We start from the raw sequence: 22,509 nt of genomic DNA on the forward strand, positions 1-22,509 counted from the left end.
CACATCAGTGAAAGTTTGAAGAAAATCGGACAATCGATGCAAAAGTTATGAATTTTTAAAGTTTTGGTGTTGGAACCGCTGGATGAGGAGACTACTAGAGGTTATGACGTATGAGTGGACAACAGAACCAAGAAAATATAAAGAAAATTCTACAAAAATCCACTTTTCATGAAAATTGCGAATTCCATCAACTTGATATTGACATATGTTAAGGGTAGCAATTATTCCTCCTGCTTTCTGAAAGCGGTTGGTCCATTGCTCTTTCATGATTCTAGAAAAGTGATTTTTTGTTGAATTTCCTTTATATATTCTTTGTATTGTTGTCCTCTCATACGTCATATCCTCTAGTAGTCTCCTCATCCAGCGGTTCCAACACCAAAACTTAAAAAATTCATAACTTTTGCATCGATTGTCTGATTTTCCTCAAACTTTCATTGATGTGTTCTACTAATGTTGCTGCTTTCACTCAATCCACATTGCTCTTGGGGTTTATCTTCCCTTTAAGTGGGGGACATGAGCCAGGGCGGGAGAAATTAAATCACAAGTGGGAGAACGAGAGATTTTGCGAAAATGGGCCTTCGATGGAAGATCTCCCGTCGAAAGCGGGAGAGTTGGAGTCTCTGCCTCCAACTCCATAGTGACTACACACACACACACACACACACACACACACACACACACACACACACACACACACACACACACACACACACACACACACACACATACACACACACACGAATGTCCATGCACAATACACTGTCAATGCACATTATATTTTAGGTAGTTGTTAGCACAGTCAAAGTATATTGGGGGGGGGGAGTTTGAGGTGTGAAACTCCTGTCAGATTGATAAGATTACTTACTACAGTGATGGCTGTCAGTTATGGTGGCTTGAAAAAGTAAGTAAAGAACTCAATGCCCGTATCACCTGCTGTAATTTGTTCTTTGCTGTAATACAGTGGAACCTCATTAGAATGAGGTCGGATAAAGCGAGATATCTGATATGATGAGTTAATTTTGTAGGTCCCAACTCTGTTATATTCTTTTTATTCTTATCCCTGATATAACACGATAGTCTAAAAAATATGTTTTAGTTGTCCCGAGCAGCTTGTGATAATGAAGTTCCCTTGTATCTTATTTGCACAAGTCAATAGCATGAATTGTATCAGTTGATTTTCCTCTTTTTGCGATGATCCCTCGTTTTTCCGTTCTTGTCTAAGCAGGTTTGATCATTATACATTTTTGTGCTATTACGTGGATGATATATGTATGAAACATGACCTCTATTAAGATTTTTTTTTTTCAAGAATGAAATGAGTGCTGCCGCTTCCTGAAATCAGAGAATAAGTAGTGTACTTTATGTAATGCTGCCCAAACATATTTAGCTTGCTTGCCACAATGAGGCAATGTCATCTTGTGCGAAGTGTAAGACTGCATTGATTTTTAACTGAAATCTTCACAGTCACATATTCGTGACAATGAATCATGTGAGTACAGGAGAATTAGCAACTGAAGATGATATATTTCTAAGATGTTATTCAGGCTGTGTTGAAGTCATTTCTGTTGCTATTTTAATGCTCTTACATCTTTGCAGTTTTGATGTAATGGCGTACTGTATGTCGATGTGTATATACTGCATAATCAAACATAAATGAAAAATCTATGGTGTCTCGTGAAAAATACTTGCACTGTTCAAAATATAGTGGAGTTTTCGACTTGCGTGGTGCACCACTTGTGCTAACAGAGCAAGCAAGTTTGTGACAAATTCAAAGTGTCCTTAATAGGACTCCATCATATTACTGCTTCTGCCTTTGTTAAATGAGTGGAAATCGTGGAGATCCGTATTAGTTAGCCAGCTCCATGTGAAGATGAAGGAATTCAGCACCATACCGTATACTGCAGTCCTTCCACAGCAAACCAAGAATATTACCATGGTTACTGGTGTGGAGACTCTCAGACCAGGGCAACTGTATTTGCAGTTGAACTTTGTAAGTTTGTGCAAAGTGCAGTATGCCAAGATGTTAATATTGAATTCTAAATTGTTTGGCTTTTTTCTTAACTTTCTTGACAGGGGGCTAGTCAGGCTCATGGCTGTGGCATATATTATTTTTGTTGTTTTGATTGGTTTTGGATTTGCCCATCATTCAGAAATGGAATGTAACAATTAGCAATCAGTTCTCACTATCATGATCATCTTCTTGTACCTGCAAGTACCAAGGATTATCTTGCGTTATGAGCAGAAATACCTGGTATCAACACTCTTTGACTACACAGACCTCTTTTTCACTATCGTTTTGGATATCGCCAAATGTGATACTGTACCATGAGAGATCAAATCATTGTCGTTTTACAGGAAACTAACTTGGTAGGATTTTTTCAGGTATTATTGTGCACTTTGACAGTGCCAGTTGAGATATTCTCACTCTGACTATCAACACACATGACAATGCAGTATATTAAGCTGCAATGATGGGTGACAAATTAGTGTATAATTATAGTTAGTACGGCACATACTGTATATGCCATATATTTCGCGAGTCTACATTTTCGGGAATCGGAAATTCCTAACAATTTCGTGAGTGGTTAAATTTGCGATTGTGGAGTCCTGTACTGAAGGAGAAGTGTACATGCGTATGTCACGTTGGCATCGGGATCAGAGTCAATATTTTCGCGTGTCTCTAATTTCGCAAATAGCACCCGACTCACAAAATTCACAGAAATAAAAACCTCGTGAAATATTCGGCGTATGCAGTACTTGACAGGCTCTGTTATAGAGCGGAGACAGGCCAGGAACACACAACCCACATTGAAGAATGATAATATATAAATGAAGTCTGTTTTTTATTGTAAAATAACAATTTGATTCAGTGCTTTCAGTGTCTTCCATTACAAAGTACTTCTGTTCTCCACATAATATGCCATGAACATGTATATCTGTGTGAAGATGTTCATACGAGAACAGAGTTGTGCATAGGCTATGATTTTTTAAATCTTGCTGTTTGTTGTCTGCAGTTGAATATTCCAGGATCTCTATTTGTAGTTCAGCCTGCACATGATGCTCAGGATCATGAAATCATTTCTAATAAATATGGTATCACAATGACAGATATTGTGTCAAGCATATGTCATCATGAATGTGTAATACATCAATTTACTATTTGTTTTCTGGCCATTTTCTGTATCAATGTATGTGCTGTGCTATACTGTGCCTTAGTATAGTGTGGCTAATGTTGATTAAGTAAACAGCAGCGACATACGGTATGTTATGAATATTATACAAATAATGAATGTTTATAGTGCAATGGACAGAATATTTCATGAGGTGAAAGATGAAATGATCCATTCAACAAGGTGCAGCTGAGTTGAATGGATCAATCATTTCATCTTTCACTGAGGAAATATTCTGACCATTGCATAAATGAAAAACATTTATTATTTGTTTTATATAATGCCTAAAATAGATCTTTGTCATTTGCTGTTTTATGAATTTACAAAGAAGAGATGTGCGGGATCTGAGATTGAGATAGTACTCACTGAACGCTTTACGCTAGCATACACACTGCAAACGCAAGCGTTTTCCATGCATGGTGTGCCGGGCTCTCGAAATGCGTGTAATGGAGCAAATCGTATGGCTCCAAGAGTGCACCAATGATGATGTAATAGCAAAATGGGACAAATGATCAATAGCAAACAGCCAATCAAATGACAAGGATCTATCTAGGTGTTATATAATCATGAATGAACCAGGTGCATATTGGAATGTACAGGTCAATGTGTATTCATGAATGAAGCAGGTGTATATTGGAATGTACAGGTGAATGTGCATTCGTGAATGAACCAGGTGCATATTGGAATGTACAGGTGAATGTGTATTCATGCATGAACCAGGTGTATATTGGAATGTACAGGTGAAAGTGCATTCATCAATGAACCAGGTGCATATTGAAATGTACAGGTGAATGTGTATTCATGCATGAACCAGGTGTATATTGGAATGTACAGGTGAATGTGTATTCATGCATGAACCAGGTGTATATTGGAATGTACAGGTGAATGTGTATTCATCAATGAACCAGGTGCATATTGAAATGTACAGGTGAATGTGTATTCATGCATGAACCAGGTGTATATTGAAATGTACAGGTGAATGTGTATTCATGCATGAACCAGGTGTATATTGGAATGTACAGGTGAATGTGTATTCATCAATGAACCAGGTGCATATTGAAATGTACAGGTGAATGTGCATTCATGAATGAACCAGGTGCATATTGGAATGTACAGGTGAATGTGCATTCATGAATGAACCAGGTGCATATTGGAATGTACAGGTGAATGTGTATTCATGCATGAACCAGGTGTATATTGGAATGTACAGGTGAATGTGTATTCGTGAATGAACTGGGTGCATAGACTATTGGAATGTACAGGTGAATGTGCATTCATGAATGAACCAGGTGCATATTGGAATGTACAGGTGAATGTGCATTCATCAATGAACCAGGTGCATATTGAAATGTACAGGTGAATGTGTATTCATGCATGAACCAGGTGCATACCGGTATTGGAATGTACAGGTGAATGTGTATTCTTTTCAACCACATACACAAAAGTCACTCTTGCGGCACTTGTATGTATATAAATTACCAATTTCTGCTCGACTGCTTTCAACTGCTCTTCTAACAGATTATTCCGTTTTGTAAAGTCTGTGGTTCCAGAGGCCACTGCAGAATTAAATACATGTAGTGCCAACTGTGAACTCAACTGGCTCATTCAAGTGCATTCAGTGCAAATATGCATGAAGATACAAAATGTACAGCTGATATCCCCTTACAGCCATACATCATCACTTTGATGACCAGAATACACCAATTGAATGACACAATATCTCTGTACAAACATATACACGCACACGCACACATACACACAAACACAGTGGAAGTGTGGCTGGTGTACAGCACCATGCCTCAGCACTGATGGCTTATGTGTACAAGTATGATTGAACATGAGCATGTACATGACAATATGAGCTTGAAATGACGCACATCCACATAGATCAATGAAGAAGCACAGGATAGACTGCTGAAGAAAGAAACTAAAGACTCGCATCGCTTTCTGTCTTCGACAATATTATTGAAAATTGTACCTAAGTCTGTACACTGTACACGCATCACTTGTGATGCATAAATCACAAAGAAAAAACATCAAGGTTTAAGCTTGGGGGAGTTTGAAATGACGACGATTGACCGACACAAATGTAGCTACAAATGCAGGGGTGGGGCTAAGTGTCAATGGAAACATCAGACTGAGAACCAACAGCCCCTGTGATATGTTGCCAGCGACTGAGGCTGGCCGCATCTTTCACCGATTTCTCTGATTGAAATATTACCATGCTTCTACAGTCAACACATTTTTTGTAGAGAGTAAGTGTTTCTTCCTCTTCACAGAAATGGATTGGGAATTATTGGTCACAACATGTCTCGTGAAAATGTTAAAAAAATAAAAAGAACAGGCAAAATATTCTGGTAGTCCCTGTGTTGCGACATGTGGTCTTTCCAGCAAGATAGAAGTTGCTTTTTCTACAATTCAGAATTTCCCCTGTGAAATATGGATTACTAGTATGAGTGATCTTGTCAAAAAAATATAATTCATTCTTGCTCTGGTGCAGAGCCTGTGCACCATGTGTTGAATGAAAATAAGGTACATGTATTGTACATCAATACTGAGCGCTAAAGGTCCGTTTCAACCAGGAGAAACATTTTGCAGGACCCGATGAACAACATGAGATATTCCCTGCTCAAAACTGGTTGCTTGACATTGGGTATTCTACAATTCCACAAGTATTTGAAGCAACATAATGATCAGATGTCACTTTCACTGACAAAACTGGTTACAGAGTGTATCTATGCATTTCAAAATGACTTTTCCTTCTGACCACAATCTGCTTTAGTCAAGAGCTAGATGAACAGAACCTGGTCATATCTCTGTATCAATAGATATATGTTCATAAACAATAAAAATCGATTCACATTACAAATATACTTCCAATATCCCAAATTTAAAAAAAAAAATAGCAAAATCAATTTGAAAACATTTATACAAAACAAACATTAAGTTAACCACCAAAATTAGTAAACATACTACTTTTTTTTTAATATTACACCTCACCATAATGTTACCTTAACGATGAAGAAATCAAAACGAGTACTTTTTTGGCAATGACATTCTATAAACATAACATACAACAAAGGCACACATAAACTTGCCCAGAACATACTGGAAAAAAATAAACAAACAAACTGAAAGATTAAGAAGCTGAAATTAACTATGGTCATTTGGAAATTTAAGATGCAAAATCTATTGATTTTTTTTTTCTGACTCTCAGTGTCAATTTTGTCTTTAGCCAGCCTAAATACAGCCTTGATGTATTGTTCACAATGAAGATAGGAAAGTGAATGTACCTCACTTCTTTCTGCACATAATGCATCTGATGAACCATAGTTATTACTGCTGACAGAATATAAGATACCCGTTTATGTTCTTCTTTTTTTTTTTACATTAGCTGTCTTCATCACATAATGAGCTTGTTCAATTGTTTAAACTGTCTTCTCTGTCAAAACTTTTAACACCTGACATTGAGCCTTGTCCAATACTGTATCCTTTATGTTCAAAAAGAAAATAAAAAAGAAGAGGGAAAAATCCACGAGATGTCAATGTTCAAGCTGTTACAATCAGGGTGGCTACATCTTTTTAAAAGTTTTGCACATTTCTGTTCACACGCTACCTGTATCTTATGATTTAATTTCAATACAGCAACTGTGAAATTACACTCCTACAGCCCATTGTAGTAGTACTGTGGTGATGTGCACTCATGGCTTAAATGTTTTCAGAGCCCTGTATAGATTAAGTGATTAAAAAAAACTAGAAATGTCGCTACGGCGACTGATGCCTCCGCCATAATGCATGATTCTCCCAATAGGTGTATAGTACAATGTCTTGACAATGTGTGATGACAGTTTCACATAACTGGCAAAATATCGAAATAACAGGTTTGTCAGAAATATCTTGAATGTTCACTTTCCACGAACTGGGTTTGCTATAATTGTCTATTAAAGAGTGCAGGTACACATATTTGGGGAATTGAAAATTTTTACTTGACTTCTGACCGACCTTATTATAAGTTTATGCATTGAGTATAATTTTCAAGGTATGAAGAAAGAGTGTAATTACAGTACAAAATATTTTTTTTTTTCATTTAAACCTGACCTTTGACCCTTAACCTTTGACCTTTGACCTTCTGACTGGAAATTTCCAAGAGAATCTCCATCAAGTAATACATGTACATATATTAAACACTTTTAAAACTAATAATGCAATCATTGCATATACTAGTATACATGTATGAGGGAAATACAGTAGTAACATTTTGAGGAGTTGACCTTGACCTTTGAACCCCTGACTATTGACCCATGACCCCTAAATTCCCTAGATAATCCCTGCCAGTCAGTACATGCATATGTACCATGTTCCATGAAGATACATTGAACCATTTGCGAGAAAAGTGATATTGCAACATTTTCACCTAACCTTTGACCTTTTGACCTTTGACCTTATGACATGAAACTCTCTCTGGAGAATCCTTACGCAGTAGTACATGTCTACACTAAGTTTCAAGAAAATAACTGCGGGCATTGCATAGATATGGGGGAAATAGCAACATTTTTAGCATTTGACCTTGACCTTTTGACCTTTGACCTCTTGTCAATGTCACTAGAATCTACTCAACTAATTGTCCCATCATACATCATCCTTGGACCAAGTTTGGTGAAAGCTGCTTCATCCAGTTTTGAGTTATCACATAAACAGATAAATTTTAGGATTTGACCTTGATCTTTGACCTTTGACCTCTGTCCGATTTCACTGAAAAACTAATCAAGTAATTGTCCCATCATACATCATCCTCAAACAAAGTTTGGTGAAATTTGCTCCATACAGTCTTGAGTTATCGCGTAAACGGATACAATTTCATGATTTGACCTTGACCTTTGACCTTTGACCTTTAGCCGATTTCACCCCAAATCTTATCAAATCGTTGCCCCATCATACTTCATACTTGGACCAAGTTTGGTAAAATTCCAGTAAATATTACTCAAGTTATCGCATAAACGAAAGCGGACGGACGTACGGACGTACAGACGTACGGACGTACGGACGTACGGACGTACGTACGGACGGACGGACAACCCGAAAACATAATGCCTCCGGCACCACTTCGTGGCGGAGGCATAAAAAAATGAGTTTGAGAGAAACTGACTAAATGGGCCTTCTGCCCTGAATACTTTCCAAAGGTAAAGTCTCATAAATGTTCTCAAAAGATAAACAGCTAGCTTAAAAGAATCTTAGGAAAAAAACAATACCCTCTGGTACCACCCATGAGACAAACATGGCCCTCTCTTGCCACTGTTAACCATCAGGGGGAAAGACTTGTCTACTGACATTTGGGCCCTAAAAATCCATGTCGTTATCTTGACCTTTCCGGCACGTACAGCATGTCTCATTGGCCCAAATTCACGAAGGTGGTACAAATAAAATCATGGTTTAAACCATGGACAAAAACCATGGAGCGCCAAGTGTCGCATGGAATGTTTCGTTACGAAATCAGTCATTTCATCAAAGAAATGATTATTTTGTAACGAAATGACAACATTTTGTAACTAAATGAACGTTTCGTCAATGAAATGATAATTTCGTTAACGAAACGGTCATTTTGTCGACGAAATGACCAATTTCGTAACGAAATATTCCGTGCGACACATGGCGCTCCAAGGTTTTTGTCCATGATTTAAACCATGGTTTTATTTGTACCACCTTCGTCAATTCAGACCATGGTGTTTCATTTCCCGACCCAATGATACAAATAGTTATTCTACTCACGAGTTGTACTTTTTTTTTTTCCCAGTCAAAGACATCATTCCCCCTATCCACAATGATTTTAAGTTGAGGGCAACTACTACCATGCCCATTTCCACTTCCACCTACCCCCGCCAAAACAAATAAAAACAAGGAAAAACTTGTGTGTATACTTCAAATATTAAGCATTTTAAGTGTTGTCATACAATGTATATCTCTCAAGTCACCAGTATAGCAGTGTAAAACTGTAAGTACTTCATGCACAAAGTAGGAATTAGATTTCCATAGAAAGAAGCAAAGAATGCATGTCAGAGGCATGCACATACATCTCTCAGAAATATCAAGGCATAGAGCAGGAATTGTACGATTGCCAGCTGGGCCAAGTACAGTGACAACATAAAACTTTGTCATATTGTGTATAAATATATAGCCATCTGTGTTTCTGTGCATTCGTTTCACACAGCGAGCAATTCCTGTTTCCATGCTCATTATACAAAATGCCATAGAGCTCAGAGTTGACACATCTTAAGTTACTCTCCTAATACGAGCTTTTGAATGCAAAATCTGAATGTATGAAAATAGAACTTGTGTATCCACCTCATTCTTCTCACTTCGTTTTTCGTTAATTCCTTATTCCATTAGAAATAAAATCTTTTATAATGCCGACTGGCAAACAGAAGTTCAACTGAAGTTGTTCATACACATTATTGACGGACATAATAAAATTAATGCAATTTAAAATGAAACAGACACAAAATTTCACTGTCTTGTATAAAATGACATGCAAGTTCTCTTGGTAAAATTCTGAGACAGCCTCAGAGGTGGTCGATTCAGTCCATGTCTGGTAGCAACATACAACTCGTAGCAACATATATATTAAGACATTCAATTAGCAACTGATGTAGATAAGGTGTTGCGAGTTCAAGTGTTATGTACAAAACAACGCTGATTATAATTGCCATAATCCCTGTAGCTGTTTCTCTATTTACAGACACATAAAAATTATCAGAAAGGATGAATGGATATCAAACACTATGGCTGCGATTAAGCTCTCAACAGCGAACTTAACTGTATCCAATCAAACCATACCGTAACAACAGCAAACTGAACTGTATCAAGCCCAACCGTACCATACCATACCACACCATACCATACCGTGCCAGACTGGGAGTGTTCAAGTGCTCTGTGGAGACAGCGTACTTCATGAGTTACCGGTATGTTTGAACTTGAGTGAGAGGAGTCATACCTTTTGCAGCAACAGGGTCATGCACCTAGTGCATTTACACTACATACAGGGAATCAACTCTTTGCATTATGACATTGTGTGTATTACATGCATTCTTCTCATGTCATTCTCAATGCAATTTCTGGTGCAGTATGCTTTTGGACCACTTTGCGTTTAAGTGCTCTGTAGGGCGGTACAGTACCTTTAGGAACACAAGAAGTGGTCCTCTAGTGGTCCACCTTTGGCACGGTTAGGTACGGTATGGTAAATTACACGTTGCAAGCGTTGGGAGTGGTCCTCTGGCACAGGTACGGTACAGTACGGTACGCTTCTGGAGAGTGCTCAAACGCACCCTCAAACTTTAAGTTCCAAAGTATCATTTCTGGTATGGAAAATAAGATTATTCTCCCTAATTGACCTCACAATTCACTACTACTTTGCTTTGTCCATGCCTAAATGAGCTCCCCATTCTGGAATGATTTATCGAAATGAATGAAATTCCTTTCATGTAAAATTCCTGAAGGTCCTCTCATTCCTCTCATAGCAATCTGGCACCAAGAGAATTTCACAAGAATAAAATATGAGAGACGGAGTGAGAGGATAAAAACAGACATTTGCTAATGCAGCTAGACACAACTGTCCCTCACTTCATCATTCAAAACCTCACATCAGAACGGACATAAAGGAGCATTCCAGATGATTTTCATACTTTCACATCATGTAGTACATAAATCAACAGCTTCATGTATAGATTTGTGGAATTTTTTGTAGTTCTTGAGCAGAGAAACAATACTTTGAAAAACCTTCAACAAATTACACTGAACAAGGATGATGACATAAGAGGCTCACATATTTAAGAAATGTAGCAGTGTAATTCCATTACAATACCGCCTGCTGTATGCATGCCTTCTTCTTTTGTTCTGCTTCCTTGAGCCCCTACTCACGCATTCTTAACCCTAAAGGGGCCGGGCTTTTTTGGCTATGCTCAGACCGGGGGGGCGGATTCCGCCCCCCCCTGAGATCTCGGCCATCGGTGGTGCGATCGCGATGAAATTTTGCATGCGTGAGACCCGCGTCATAATCTACAAGATTGTGTTATAAGATTTTTTGAAACAATCAATTTCTAATTTTAATTAATTAATTATGCAAATTAAGCTCAAGGTGATATTTTAGCATAATTAAAAGCATTGAGAGTCTAATTTTTGATCTGTAAATCTGTTTTAGCATATTCAACAATTGTACATCACAAAAACTTCCAAAACTCATTTCAATTCTTATGTATTTTATTGTTTTCAGAATTTCTTATGTATTTCTTTGTTTTTCAACTTTTGTTTTTTCTTTGTTTTTTCATTGGAAATTGTCACTGACCACTTTTCTACCATAATTAGCACAAAATTAATCAATGAAAGTGATTAATTGTAAAAATAATCAGGTTTTTATGCCTTTCATGACAGAGCACTGTTTTCCATAGGAAATGTACACAAAATCACAAAATTGTGCCCGTTTTGGAGTGACATTCCATTACAAAAATGGGCGTGGCTTCGCAAAAGTATGCGCGGACGTTGCAAATTTGGTCTCAAAAGTTGCGCGAGACTTGAACGAAGAAAGTCAAGAAGCCTCGCGATGAGGCCTTCTCGCGTTACAGAATTATAGCGCGAAACGTCGGGGGGGGGGGGGCGGATTCCGCCCCCCCGGCCCTTTTAGGGTTAAGGTGACCCTGCTATGTCATCATCCTTGTTCACTACAATTTGTTATAAATTTCGAAAGTATTCCATTCTTCATCCCAGTTATCATAATTTCTGAAACTCTGTCCTCAGTATGACTAATTTTTAGTTGTTCAAATGTAAAAATTTGAATATCATCAGGAAGTCTCCTTTAACAGTGACAGAAAAACACTACGTGGAATGTTCCCTGAAGAGTAAAAAGGTCGGTGAGTGAACTTTGAAAGCGCAATCATACTGTAGATTTGACAGAATCTAAGAGGAATTCCAAGGAGGTACTATAAAACCAGAACTTTATATGTGCATGAAACTTTCATGAATTCCAAGAGGAGCAAACATTCGCTCATTTAAAGTAAAATGCATGCAAAAGGTTCCACCTACACAATCACCATTGAATGCAAGTGGCAATTTGTAAAAACTTTGTGCCGCAAAAGACGCTGTTGGCTCAAGTTTGCAAAATTTCATGTCACAAATATTTCTGGTTTTTGACAAAATTACAGTCCTGGTAAGAAACATGACCTCATCTATGTGAATGAATTCAGATCTGCAAAGCAATTTCTTGTCCACTGGATTCAAAACATTGATGCTCAGGTACCATTCCTCACAGAAGCATCTTTGTTAACGGAAAGAAAGAAGAGAAAACAAACAACAGCAAATTATGATTTGTAGAGATCAGTCCTATTTTCAAGTTATGAACTGAGCTTGAGCAGACTAACAGACTTTATTCCATTCCAGACTATTACACCTTGAAGATTAAAATCACTCTGAATAGCAGAGGGCCTCAGTTTCCAAAAACTGGAGGCCCGCTTCCATCTCGGTTGGGGAGACACATCGAAGACATCCATTCATCCTTTCGCTGTCATGGATTTCAAAGAGTCTGTGGGTGCCGTGACCACGTTCACCACGCTCACACAGCTGGCACCTTGCTGTGGAAGTGGGACGATAGCGTCGACGAGGCTGAGTGGTACACCCTCTTTAAACGGTGGTGGTGCTTCCGCCGCCGCGGTCTCGTCCTCCTCTGGTGAACCTGGTAGGCGAAGAAGGCGAGGACCAGCACCACGCCCAGGACGCCAAAGAGGGGGACAGTGCCGAGCTGGTCGAGGGCAGAGGCGGAGAGGGCCGGATTGACCCCTCCCGGCCCAGGGAGGGCAGCGTCTTCGCGGATGTCCCGGGCCGCCGGTAGCCCGTTGGGGCGGTTTTGGACGACGGGAAGGAAGAGAGCTTCCGGTACTGACAGCAGCTTCTGATGCTTGTAGAGATTACTGCAGAGAACAATAAAAAACGGATGCTGTTAACATCATTGCAGACTTGGCAAAAATTCAGGAAAAAAACCCCTTTTTTGTGTGTGTATTGAGAAAGAAACTATGTATATTTCCATCCAATTTCAATTTCATTTTAGAGCAATGGAATTGAGTGCTTCACTTAATTCATTGCTCTAATCTGGTGGGGGGGGGGGGAAGCGGTTATGACAGTGCTCGAAAGTATTCCTTGCTGAGGAAAGTTGAAAGCTGAGGCACTGATGGGTCTTCATAGAATTTCACTTGCTTTCATGAACAGTTTTCAGGACACATCAATCACATGCACACAGGATGACCTTTTTAGTACACAGGACTATCAACTACTCCATAAAATGTAAATTATAAATACACCCACACACTAAACAAACAGGTTCATTGTAAATAATGGATGTGAACATGATGGAAATGGGTACATCTGAATATCAATAACAGAGTGTATCCTTGTGACCAGCCACGACATGTTAACTAACCTCGGCGCAGAGAAGTTGAGTGATTCTCCAATGGCCCAGGCCAGCTGGGGGCAGGCGGGGAGTGGGCGGGGCTTTGGTTCCCCAAGATGGGCCTCCAGCACCTTGGAGTAGCGGTGGAGGTGGTTGCCTGCAAAGCAAGACGAGACAGTAATGATTGACTTGTGCTCCTAGTATTGTACATCACAGGAAAAACTGCGAATGGTTTAATCATGTCTAATTTGTCCTTTCCTCACCAAGAATTAAATTGCAAGGGACAAAGCGGGATGATACATTTAAAGAGAGGTACACTTTTAAATGCCTTCTCTGGGCAGTTGAAAATTGACTGTAGGACCTCTTTTCTTGTTCAACTGGTCTATTTTTTATTGGAACCCCCCCCCCCCCAATCAGTTCTCTTCAAGATCAACATGTGTGATGTACAGTACAAAATTTGTGATTGTTTCCTTTTCCTTGTGCAAATCTCAGAACAATGCTCAATTCTCTCTAGGAAAATTTGAGGATATGAGAATTAACAATGGCCTATTTAAAGTACTGATACGACATGGAGATGTACCCTGGTACATGTATGCATAGGAGAGTGGGGTGTATCGTACTGTCAAAAGTAGTGTGACATGGTGGATGGCATGGAAAGAAATAAACCCTGTCTGAGATCACAGGAAAAAGGAAAATATATTCAGTTCAAAATAAATCTCTACATTAAGATCGGCACTTGAGTTAACACCATCGGTATTTACTGCAAAAAAAAAAAAATGTGCAGTATCCCCTTCGAAAGCACTGACACAATGTGTATGTGGCTCTAGTCGGCAGGATCTCACTGAAATCTATTTCAATCTAATGGCAAATCAATGACACAATTCTACATTAGGCAAACTGCACATAATATGGCTATTGAATAGCCACCAGAAACAGACTTGTGTGGAAATATCTGCCTGCTTACCTTCCATTCGCGTCGGCAAGGAATCCACCGGTGGAAGTGAGGTAGCTATGCTTTCATGTTCAGAGAACATGGGGGAGAGGTTGCTGTAGGCGGTGTACTGAAGGAGTGTTTCCAGTAACCAGTAGCAGTCTGGGGGTGGGGATGGAAGTGTGTCACAAAGAAGAGAATTTCAAGTGAGACAGGAATCACGATGGAAAACCAACAACTTCAGCTGCACACCTCTTTTCTTCCATTTCTAGGAGCCGTGCACAATCACTTCTTGTGGCGCATTGTCCAGTTTCAATATAGAACTGGACAAAGTGGCTGACACAGTCAGGATCACATGGACTAATAGAAGCCAATCAAATCGAGAGATTTGCTCCACACTACATATCCTGACACCAACGGAACACAACTAAAAGCATGTGAGAGTATTCATTATTTTGTGTTTTTGAAAAGTATTAATGGCGGCTTTTTGACTATGAATATTTTGTCCAGCATTTCTTGTCTAAACACTGCTATCATGGGTGGTTTACAATGCTCTCTATCATGTTTGTAGCAGAATAATAAAAGCAGGTCTGACCATCTTTTTTAAGGCAGTTTCTCTAAGTCACTCGTAGACTTCAATGCAACCTAATCATTGCCATTTGCAACAACAAAAAAAAATGTTTCAATTTACATCAGAGCACTACTATTTTGACATTCACATGATGTCTTTCACTGAATCAGGCTACTGTGAAAAGACTTGAGATTGAGTCTCAGCCCATGCACTTTGAAAATTTACCATGCATCAAAAACGCAAATGCTGAGAACAAAAGCCTCACACACATCTCACGTCAGCATCTGCACAACATGAAGTCTTAGTGTACCGATACCTCGAAATCAAATTTGTGTACAGCTAGAATACACAAAAAACAGCCATAATTTACCTGTGATAGCCCTGAAAGTATACATATTTCGATAAATCAGATCTTATCTCTATAACAATTTGGCACTTGTGCTCCACACGTTTAAGTTCTGCTCTGTAAGTGCGGTACTGATGTGTGCATATTCCAACTACAGCTGTATACGCGTACATTTTTACGAATGATATCAAGATTCCATGTCGATCGGTTAGCTGATCATGCACATGCATTGCATATCACAATCATTCAAGATGTATTTGGAAAAAAAAATATCAATCAAAATAGCGATCTTTTGATTGAAAGAATCAGGATCAACTCGTCTATTCCACATCAATTTTGTTTTTGGACACTCTTCAAAATTTACATTTGATCCTAATAAAAAAATGTCGGAGTGACAAAAAATTATAACATTTTAAAGAGGGCATGTCTCACGTATATTCAACAAACATTGCAAACATGATACTCAGGGTATTGGTACACCTTAAAAGTCATGATATTCTGTAATGATGGCATTGAAGAAACTGCTACAGAAGTGTCTGTTGAAGACATCCCCTCTTGGTTGCTAAGCAACACATCCATTCACTAGGCATAGTGGTGGAACTCAACTGACCTGTCTGCATGTGGCTGGTGTCCAGGCAGTTTGAGTCGCCGAAGAGGACAATGCGGCCCGCACTCTTGCTGTGCTGGAACATGCCCAGGATGGGGACGTCCGAGGCGGTCTTGGTCTCCCCCTTGAGCACCTCGTAGCCCTGGTCCTTCAGCGAGGCCTGGATCAGGAGCCCGCCCTCGGTGGGGAACTTGACGATGCTGCTGCCCGACGTGTACTGACCTGCAGCATTCACAATTAACCCAAAGGAATGAATTTACATCCACAATTTTGCCTTTTCACTTCTATACAAGGGACCATAAAGGGACACTCACGTTGTAGCCGATGTAATGTTAGTTTGTGACTGTGCCCACCTGTGTGTGCGTGTTGGGAAATGGCAGAGAGTTGTAGGTGTAATCAACTGTTTTGCAAATAAGCACTGTAAAGCTATTTAATTGATAATCACATCATTTTCATGGAATCTCTGCCGTGAATATTGCATAAGATAAAGACTTTATCAGGACATGATCTATTCTATTAAATGGGCTAACTGAATATCAAGAAAGACATGTATAAGACTGCAGGAACTACTAATTCTGAGAAGCAACCTAGAAAAGAACACTTGGTACTATGTACACCTTATGAACACTTGGTACTGTAGAGAAAACAGAAGTATTCTATTTCTGTTATAGAATTTATCATACGGCTTCATGGTTGCCTCAACATACATGTACAGCTGTAGTTCTATATGTTGAATTTCAATAGGTCGTAGGCTAAGCTTAGCCTAAACTTACTCTTTCTTCCTCCGATTGAGAACTCTCCTTCATACACCCCATCACCAAATGCCATCCCCCATGGGGCGAGGACTTCATTGAGGGCTGGTATGTTGCTGCCTCCAGTGTCTGGCATCCACCATTGTCTGCATAGGGGAGGGCAAGGTACTGAATGTCATACTAAAAGATCGGCAAAAGCTTAAATCATATTCTCCTAAAAATCACTATTGCATTTTTCTCCATGACTGTAAGACCACAACCATATACCGCAAAAGTGGAAACTTTCACAATGTGGAAATTTTCGCACATTTCGCGTAATCAGAAACTAGCATGAAATTAAAAGAAAACAAATAATTTTGCTTGTCATACATATCACTATAGAATGTCTTGATACTGCGGCATTAATAACACACAAAATTGATCTAACTCCACAGAGTGTGAAAAATTACTTGCATGAAAATATCCACTTTTGCAGTAACATATCGAGGGAAGTATTTTTTTTTTTTCCAAAAGACCTTGTACACAAAAACTGAAGTTCATTCACATTGTGAGCACTTCGTCACAGTTAGACAAATAATATTTGAGTACATAAGTATGGCCATGTTTGAGCACTGCACAGCAAGAGTGCAAATTGCCCACACCTACCTCGTGTTTTCGTCGTAGAACTTGACTTTCTTCATGACAGTAGTGTTGTACCAGTCGGCAAAGATCATGACGGAGAGGCCGTTGTCGATGTCCCGCTTCAACTTGCTGATCTCCTCAGGAAAGAATTCCTCCTCTGGGTCCACCACCAGGAGGGTTCCTGGAAGATACAAGATTTTTTTTCTTTAAGAAGACATTTCTAATATTGCAAAAAATTTATATTTTCACACATTTGGGCAACATAAAACCAGCACAAAAACAGAAGTGCACCAATTTTTTTTTTCATCTTGTATGCAATATTACTTTTGTGCATCTTTGTTTTCAAGGCAGGGACACTGTTATTTGAAGTTTTCTTCACGTTTGTTAGTCCTGTAGCATGGATGTATGTGCATTTGTAATTAAGATCAGTTACTGCCAAAGCCTTTAACTGCTATGGCAGTGGTGAGGTGTTTGAGGTGCTCGCACAATCATTAAAAACACATAAAATTAGGAAATAACATAGAATAATGTGAAATTGTTGCATCAGCATGTTAGTGATTTTAATTGTGAGGTAAACTCCATTTCTCACATTTACATCCTTCAGGCTCACTGCACAATATGGAATCCAGATTCTACAAAGGCTTACCATACTGCTTAGCATCAAAACATGTGAATGGAGCACCCAGAACTTCGACGTAGAAACCAGCCGCCCTCAGACGCTCATACATGTCTTTGAAGTTAGTGTGGATGTGGTCGCCATTCCTGTGGGAAGATATTGACAAGTTCACAATAACGAGACTTAGTAAGCAAGGTAGCCTAATATCTGGAAATATTAGTGAAAACAAAAATGAGAAATATGATTTCTCTAGTTTCTCTGATACACGCAATATCCTTTGTCTTGAAGGTTAAGTCATCAGTTGAGAATGAGAAGGGCGTTAAGTGGTCTTGAATACTATGGGTTTTGTGGCAACTTAACGCTCTTATCATTCTCAGCCGACGAAGTAACAAAGCATGACAGACATCACTTTTGCAGACAAAAGATGTGAAGATGTGGTTTCAAAAAAAAAAAAATCATTTTTAGCTAAACATTTACAAGTATAATAAATGAGAAATCATGGTCACATAACCAAGATGCATCTCGTGCTGATATTTGACATATAATTTCTTTAATATCTAATTTGTCACATCTGGTCATAAATTTCATCAATTTGTCATATTTCAGTTGGAACAGTCTATGATATGACATGACTTGATGATATGTAAAATTGTCATAACTTATATAACATTTATAAATAAAAAGTATTTGTAAATTTTATCACAAAAGTCAATATGTTCTAATCTCCTCATATAATTAGTGGGACAAATTTCTCCATGAATTATATTCATCTGTAAAGGTAGAGATTTTCAATTTTTCATGCACCTCCTCTTATAAAAGGTGAAGAAAAGGTGGTGAAAAACAAAATAATAAAGCAGGGATGTTAACAAGGTCTATGCAGGACAAGGGCGAGTGTTTACGGCAGCATCAACACAAAGTCACTAGTTCATTGTGTATGAATGCCGTAGATGGGACCCTTACCAGTCCAAAGGGTCATTCTTCATCCTGAGGTTGTCCCTGGGGAAGTAGCCCGGCGGGTAGCGCAGGTTGTGGTACTGGTCCCAAAGGATGCGCTGGCTGCGGGCTGGGGTGGGAATGACCTTGACTCGGATGGGGAGCTTCAGTGTGCTCCGTCTTGGAGACTCTTCTCCATTCTGTGCAGATACAAAATACATAAACATGAGCAGAAGGAACATGAACTATGTATTTACTTTAGTGTTACAAGGCCTTTCATTTCACAACACTGCACTCTCAAAGATATAGGCATGCGCAGAAAAATTGATAAAAACAGACTTGGGTGCATACACACAATAAATCGAAAGAAGGTGAGGCAACATACTCGAGACATAATTCAAATCTATACAATGGACACATGGGACTCGGATTTCCTTAAGTATTTCAGCACATTAAACTCTACTTAAAGAGAATAGCAGCTGAAACAATTCAATGAACTACACTAAATTAGTGTTGTGCATCATACCAGAATTTGTTGATTACCGGTATCTAGCAGTATTGGCAGCCCAGACTTAGAGTGTGTTTGTGCTTGGATGTGTTTTACGTGTCAATCAGGAAGCATTATATACTTTGTGTGCAAGCAATCACATGATCAACTGCTTCAAGTCCCTTGCGAAGATTAGACAATGGGGACAAAGTGCCTTGCCTTCGGGCACGATCACTGTAGCCAGGGGACTTGAACCAGGGACCTCACAATTAAGATTTTGAGGTTCTTAGACAATAAACCACAGTGGCTGTGGATGGGGTTATGAAGGGGGAAGAAAGAGCCACATCCTGAGTCTACATAGACCATCATTAATACAGCTCTTCCTCCATGGCCGACTATCACTGTTTAAACCGCATAAATCACAGTCTAACTACATCCAAACATTTTATACAAATCATTTATTTACCGCAAGTGAAATAAAATGATAAAATATATACACTCAACTATTTCTACCACTGTTTAAACTGCACAAATCAGTCTTACCATATCCACACACTTCACACAAAGCATTTATTTACTGCATGTGAAATAAAATGATAAAATGTCTAGGACTCAACCATTTCTACCAGACATGCAAATAGCAAGAAATAATATTTTAATCACACACGAGATTGGACAAGTGAACACTGTCAATGCACTGACCTCCGGTGGCGACTCAACGGTCAAGATGATCTGACCCTGTGCGATGCCTTCCCATGATGCAGCAGACGGAGCGGCAGTGATGGACACTGCCATGTAGCCAGACCACGGCCAGAGGACAGAGGAGTAGGAAATGGCAACCTGGACGTAAAGAAATGGAGCAGCGAAAAAGTGATACATACGTATAAGAATGGATTGTATTAGATGGAGTGAGGCTTCCAAATCTGTAATAAAAGGCTCGCGTTTTGCACACTTTCACTCTGGGAGAAGAGGAAGGCAGAGGAGTGGGGGATGGGGGAATGATAGCAAAGTCATCTTGAATTATGTATAACAACAGTTTTTTTACTGTCAAATGTCTCATATTTCATAGACATTATCTTCAGAACTGTATTACCACTTCAGTTAAGCTGGACTGGGTGGTCACATAGACTGATCTGCACAGAAAATCACTATTTCCAAAATTTTGGCAATATTTTGCTTCTTCTTTTTGCTCACAAGCAATAATAGACTTTATGAAAGACTTGTCACAAAACTTGTTAGAGTTTAACATTGAGACAGTCATCAGACTGGACTTGACTTCTTACCTCAATCTGGGCGCCATGCTGGGGTGCAAAAGGCTGCCACACTGGTTTCTCCGCAATCTTTCCTGTCACTCCCATACCATTCAGTATGGTCACCTGCATAGAATCACACACATCATACAATTATAATACAAGGTTCCCACAGAAATTGAGGCAACACCAAGATTAAAGATGAGCACAAATTAAAACTGAGCCATAAACTCTTTGGAGTAGATCTCAAAATGCTGTTATATGCCAGCTTGGTTACATCATTATTACTAAAGAAGGAACAAATATTTCCCCCCTTTTTTTTAACAAATAAGGAAACAGATTGGTCAAGTAGCTTTGAGCTTAGTTATCAAATCTATCCAAATTTATGATGTTAAATATGTACACATGCATGTTTGCATTTATCCCAAAATAAAGGATATGTGTCCATTTCTATTCTTCTATCTCTCTGTTTATGTTGTTTATTTTTATTCTCTGTTTATGTTGTTTACCAAAACATATGACAAAGAAAATACATTTTGATTACAATTTGTTCTATGACAGCTCACATATTGGGGAATGACAAAGTGAATAGATTTCAAACAACCATTTCCATGACCTTTTCTATGACCTTTTCTATGAATTTTGACAACATAACATGAGCTTGCAATGATTATCAACGACGACATTGACGTGTCTACAAACTTACGTTGACTATCACGGGTATGCCTCCGTGGTAGATTGGCTGTGTGCAGTAGGGCCAGAAATACGGACACTCCGTCAGATCCACATAGCTGGGACTGAAACTGCAATAAAAAATTAAAAAAAAGGACAAAAATCACAAAATGAAGAAATATGCATCCTCTGCTCATTACGAAGAGAAGCTGATTGGAGAATAGCAAAAGATTATTCTCACTGGGATCAACACTCAATGTACACAACCTAGATATAAGTGGATAGTACTTTCACATGGTAAATTTACAGTTTGAAAATCAAGATGGTGCATATGGATATTTGTAGTTTTGTAAATACTCAACTTCACATACTGAAATTCATTTCACTGACAAAAAGACAAAGATAAAATAAGATTTTTTAAACTGACAAAACTGTGTAAACAATATCTATACAGAAACATCAAGCACTCTTTTTTTATTTTTTTTTTACTAGTGCATCAAAGCTAAAACTAACCTTGCTTGTGGTTTGTAAGTGCTGAGAATCTGGTAGGCCTTGATCAGATCCAGTTTGCCGTGTCCCTGCTCAAACATGTTAGCAGCGGGAAGTCTGCGGGCTGAAGCCATCAGGGCCTGCTTCATGCTGGCCGGGTTCAACACCCACTGGCGTTCCTGGACAGAACTGGGATGAACATACAGTTTCTTGGGATTCATACCTTTTTCCCTTTAATACACTGTGCTTTGACATTTAGAGTTGGGAAAAGTGAAGTAATGACCCTCTTTTCTAATCTTGACAATAACTTTCCACACTAGGCATTATTATTTTCCACAGTAACATTGACATCTACGAGCCATTCTATAAAACGTTAAGCAGGAATGTGGTTGGATTTAGTTATCTGTGAACTGGAAAGTGCTAACTTGGCTGCAAAATTTGAGTAAGCGCATGGTAGGTGTGAGTTTTATTCCAATAATGGGAGGGGGATGGGGAGTAATGTGGCCGAAATACTTCACATGAAGCAAGATTGTTATTGCTGATCTATCATTACTAATCAAATCTAGGAGTTAGTCAAAGAGGAAAATACAAGACAATCACTTGATAACCCCCGAGCCTACAGCTCGAGACCAACTCAC

The 22,509-nt window shown here is 38.9% G+C and overlaps 1 protein-coding gene across 1 annotated transcript in view; it reads right to left on the reverse strand.

Annotated features, from left to right (window-relative positions):
* Positions 1-12,558: 12,558 nt before the first annotated feature.
* LOC140232917 (membrane-bound transcription factor site-1 protease-like) overlaps positions 12,559-22,509 on the reverse strand; it is a 37,807-nt gene continuing 27,856 nt past the window's right edge. Inside the window, exons 12-23 of the mRNA XM_072313028.1 lie at positions 21,896-22,060; positions 21,417-21,513; positions 20,744-20,836; positions 20,163-20,300; positions 19,001-19,173; positions 18,071-18,186; positions 17,449-17,605; positions 16,825-16,949; positions 16,055-16,273; positions 14,561-14,689; positions 13,627-13,753; positions 12,559-13,120 (exon numbers count right to left, since the gene is read on the reverse strand). Coding sequence (XP_072169129.1) covers positions 12,766-13,120; positions 13,627-13,753; positions 14,561-14,689; positions 16,055-16,273; positions 16,825-16,949; positions 17,449-17,605; positions 18,071-18,186; positions 19,001-19,173; positions 20,163-20,300; positions 20,744-20,836; positions 21,417-21,513; positions 21,896-22,060 — 1,894 coding nt within the window. The 3' untranslated portion in view covers positions 12,559-12,765. The remainder of the gene's footprint in view (positions 13,121-13,626; positions 13,754-14,560; positions 14,690-16,054; positions 16,274-16,824; positions 16,950-17,448; positions 17,606-18,070; positions 18,187-19,000; positions 19,174-20,162; positions 20,301-20,743; positions 20,837-21,416; positions 21,514-21,895; positions 22,061-22,509) is intronic.

This window comes from Diadema setosum, chromosome 9 (assembly GCF_964275005.1).
Source record: "Diadema setosum chromosome 9, eeDiaSeto1, whole genome shotgun sequence".
Taxonomy (NCBI): Eukaryota; Metazoa; Echinodermata; class Echinoidea; order Diadematoida; family Diadematidae; genus Diadema; species Diadema setosum.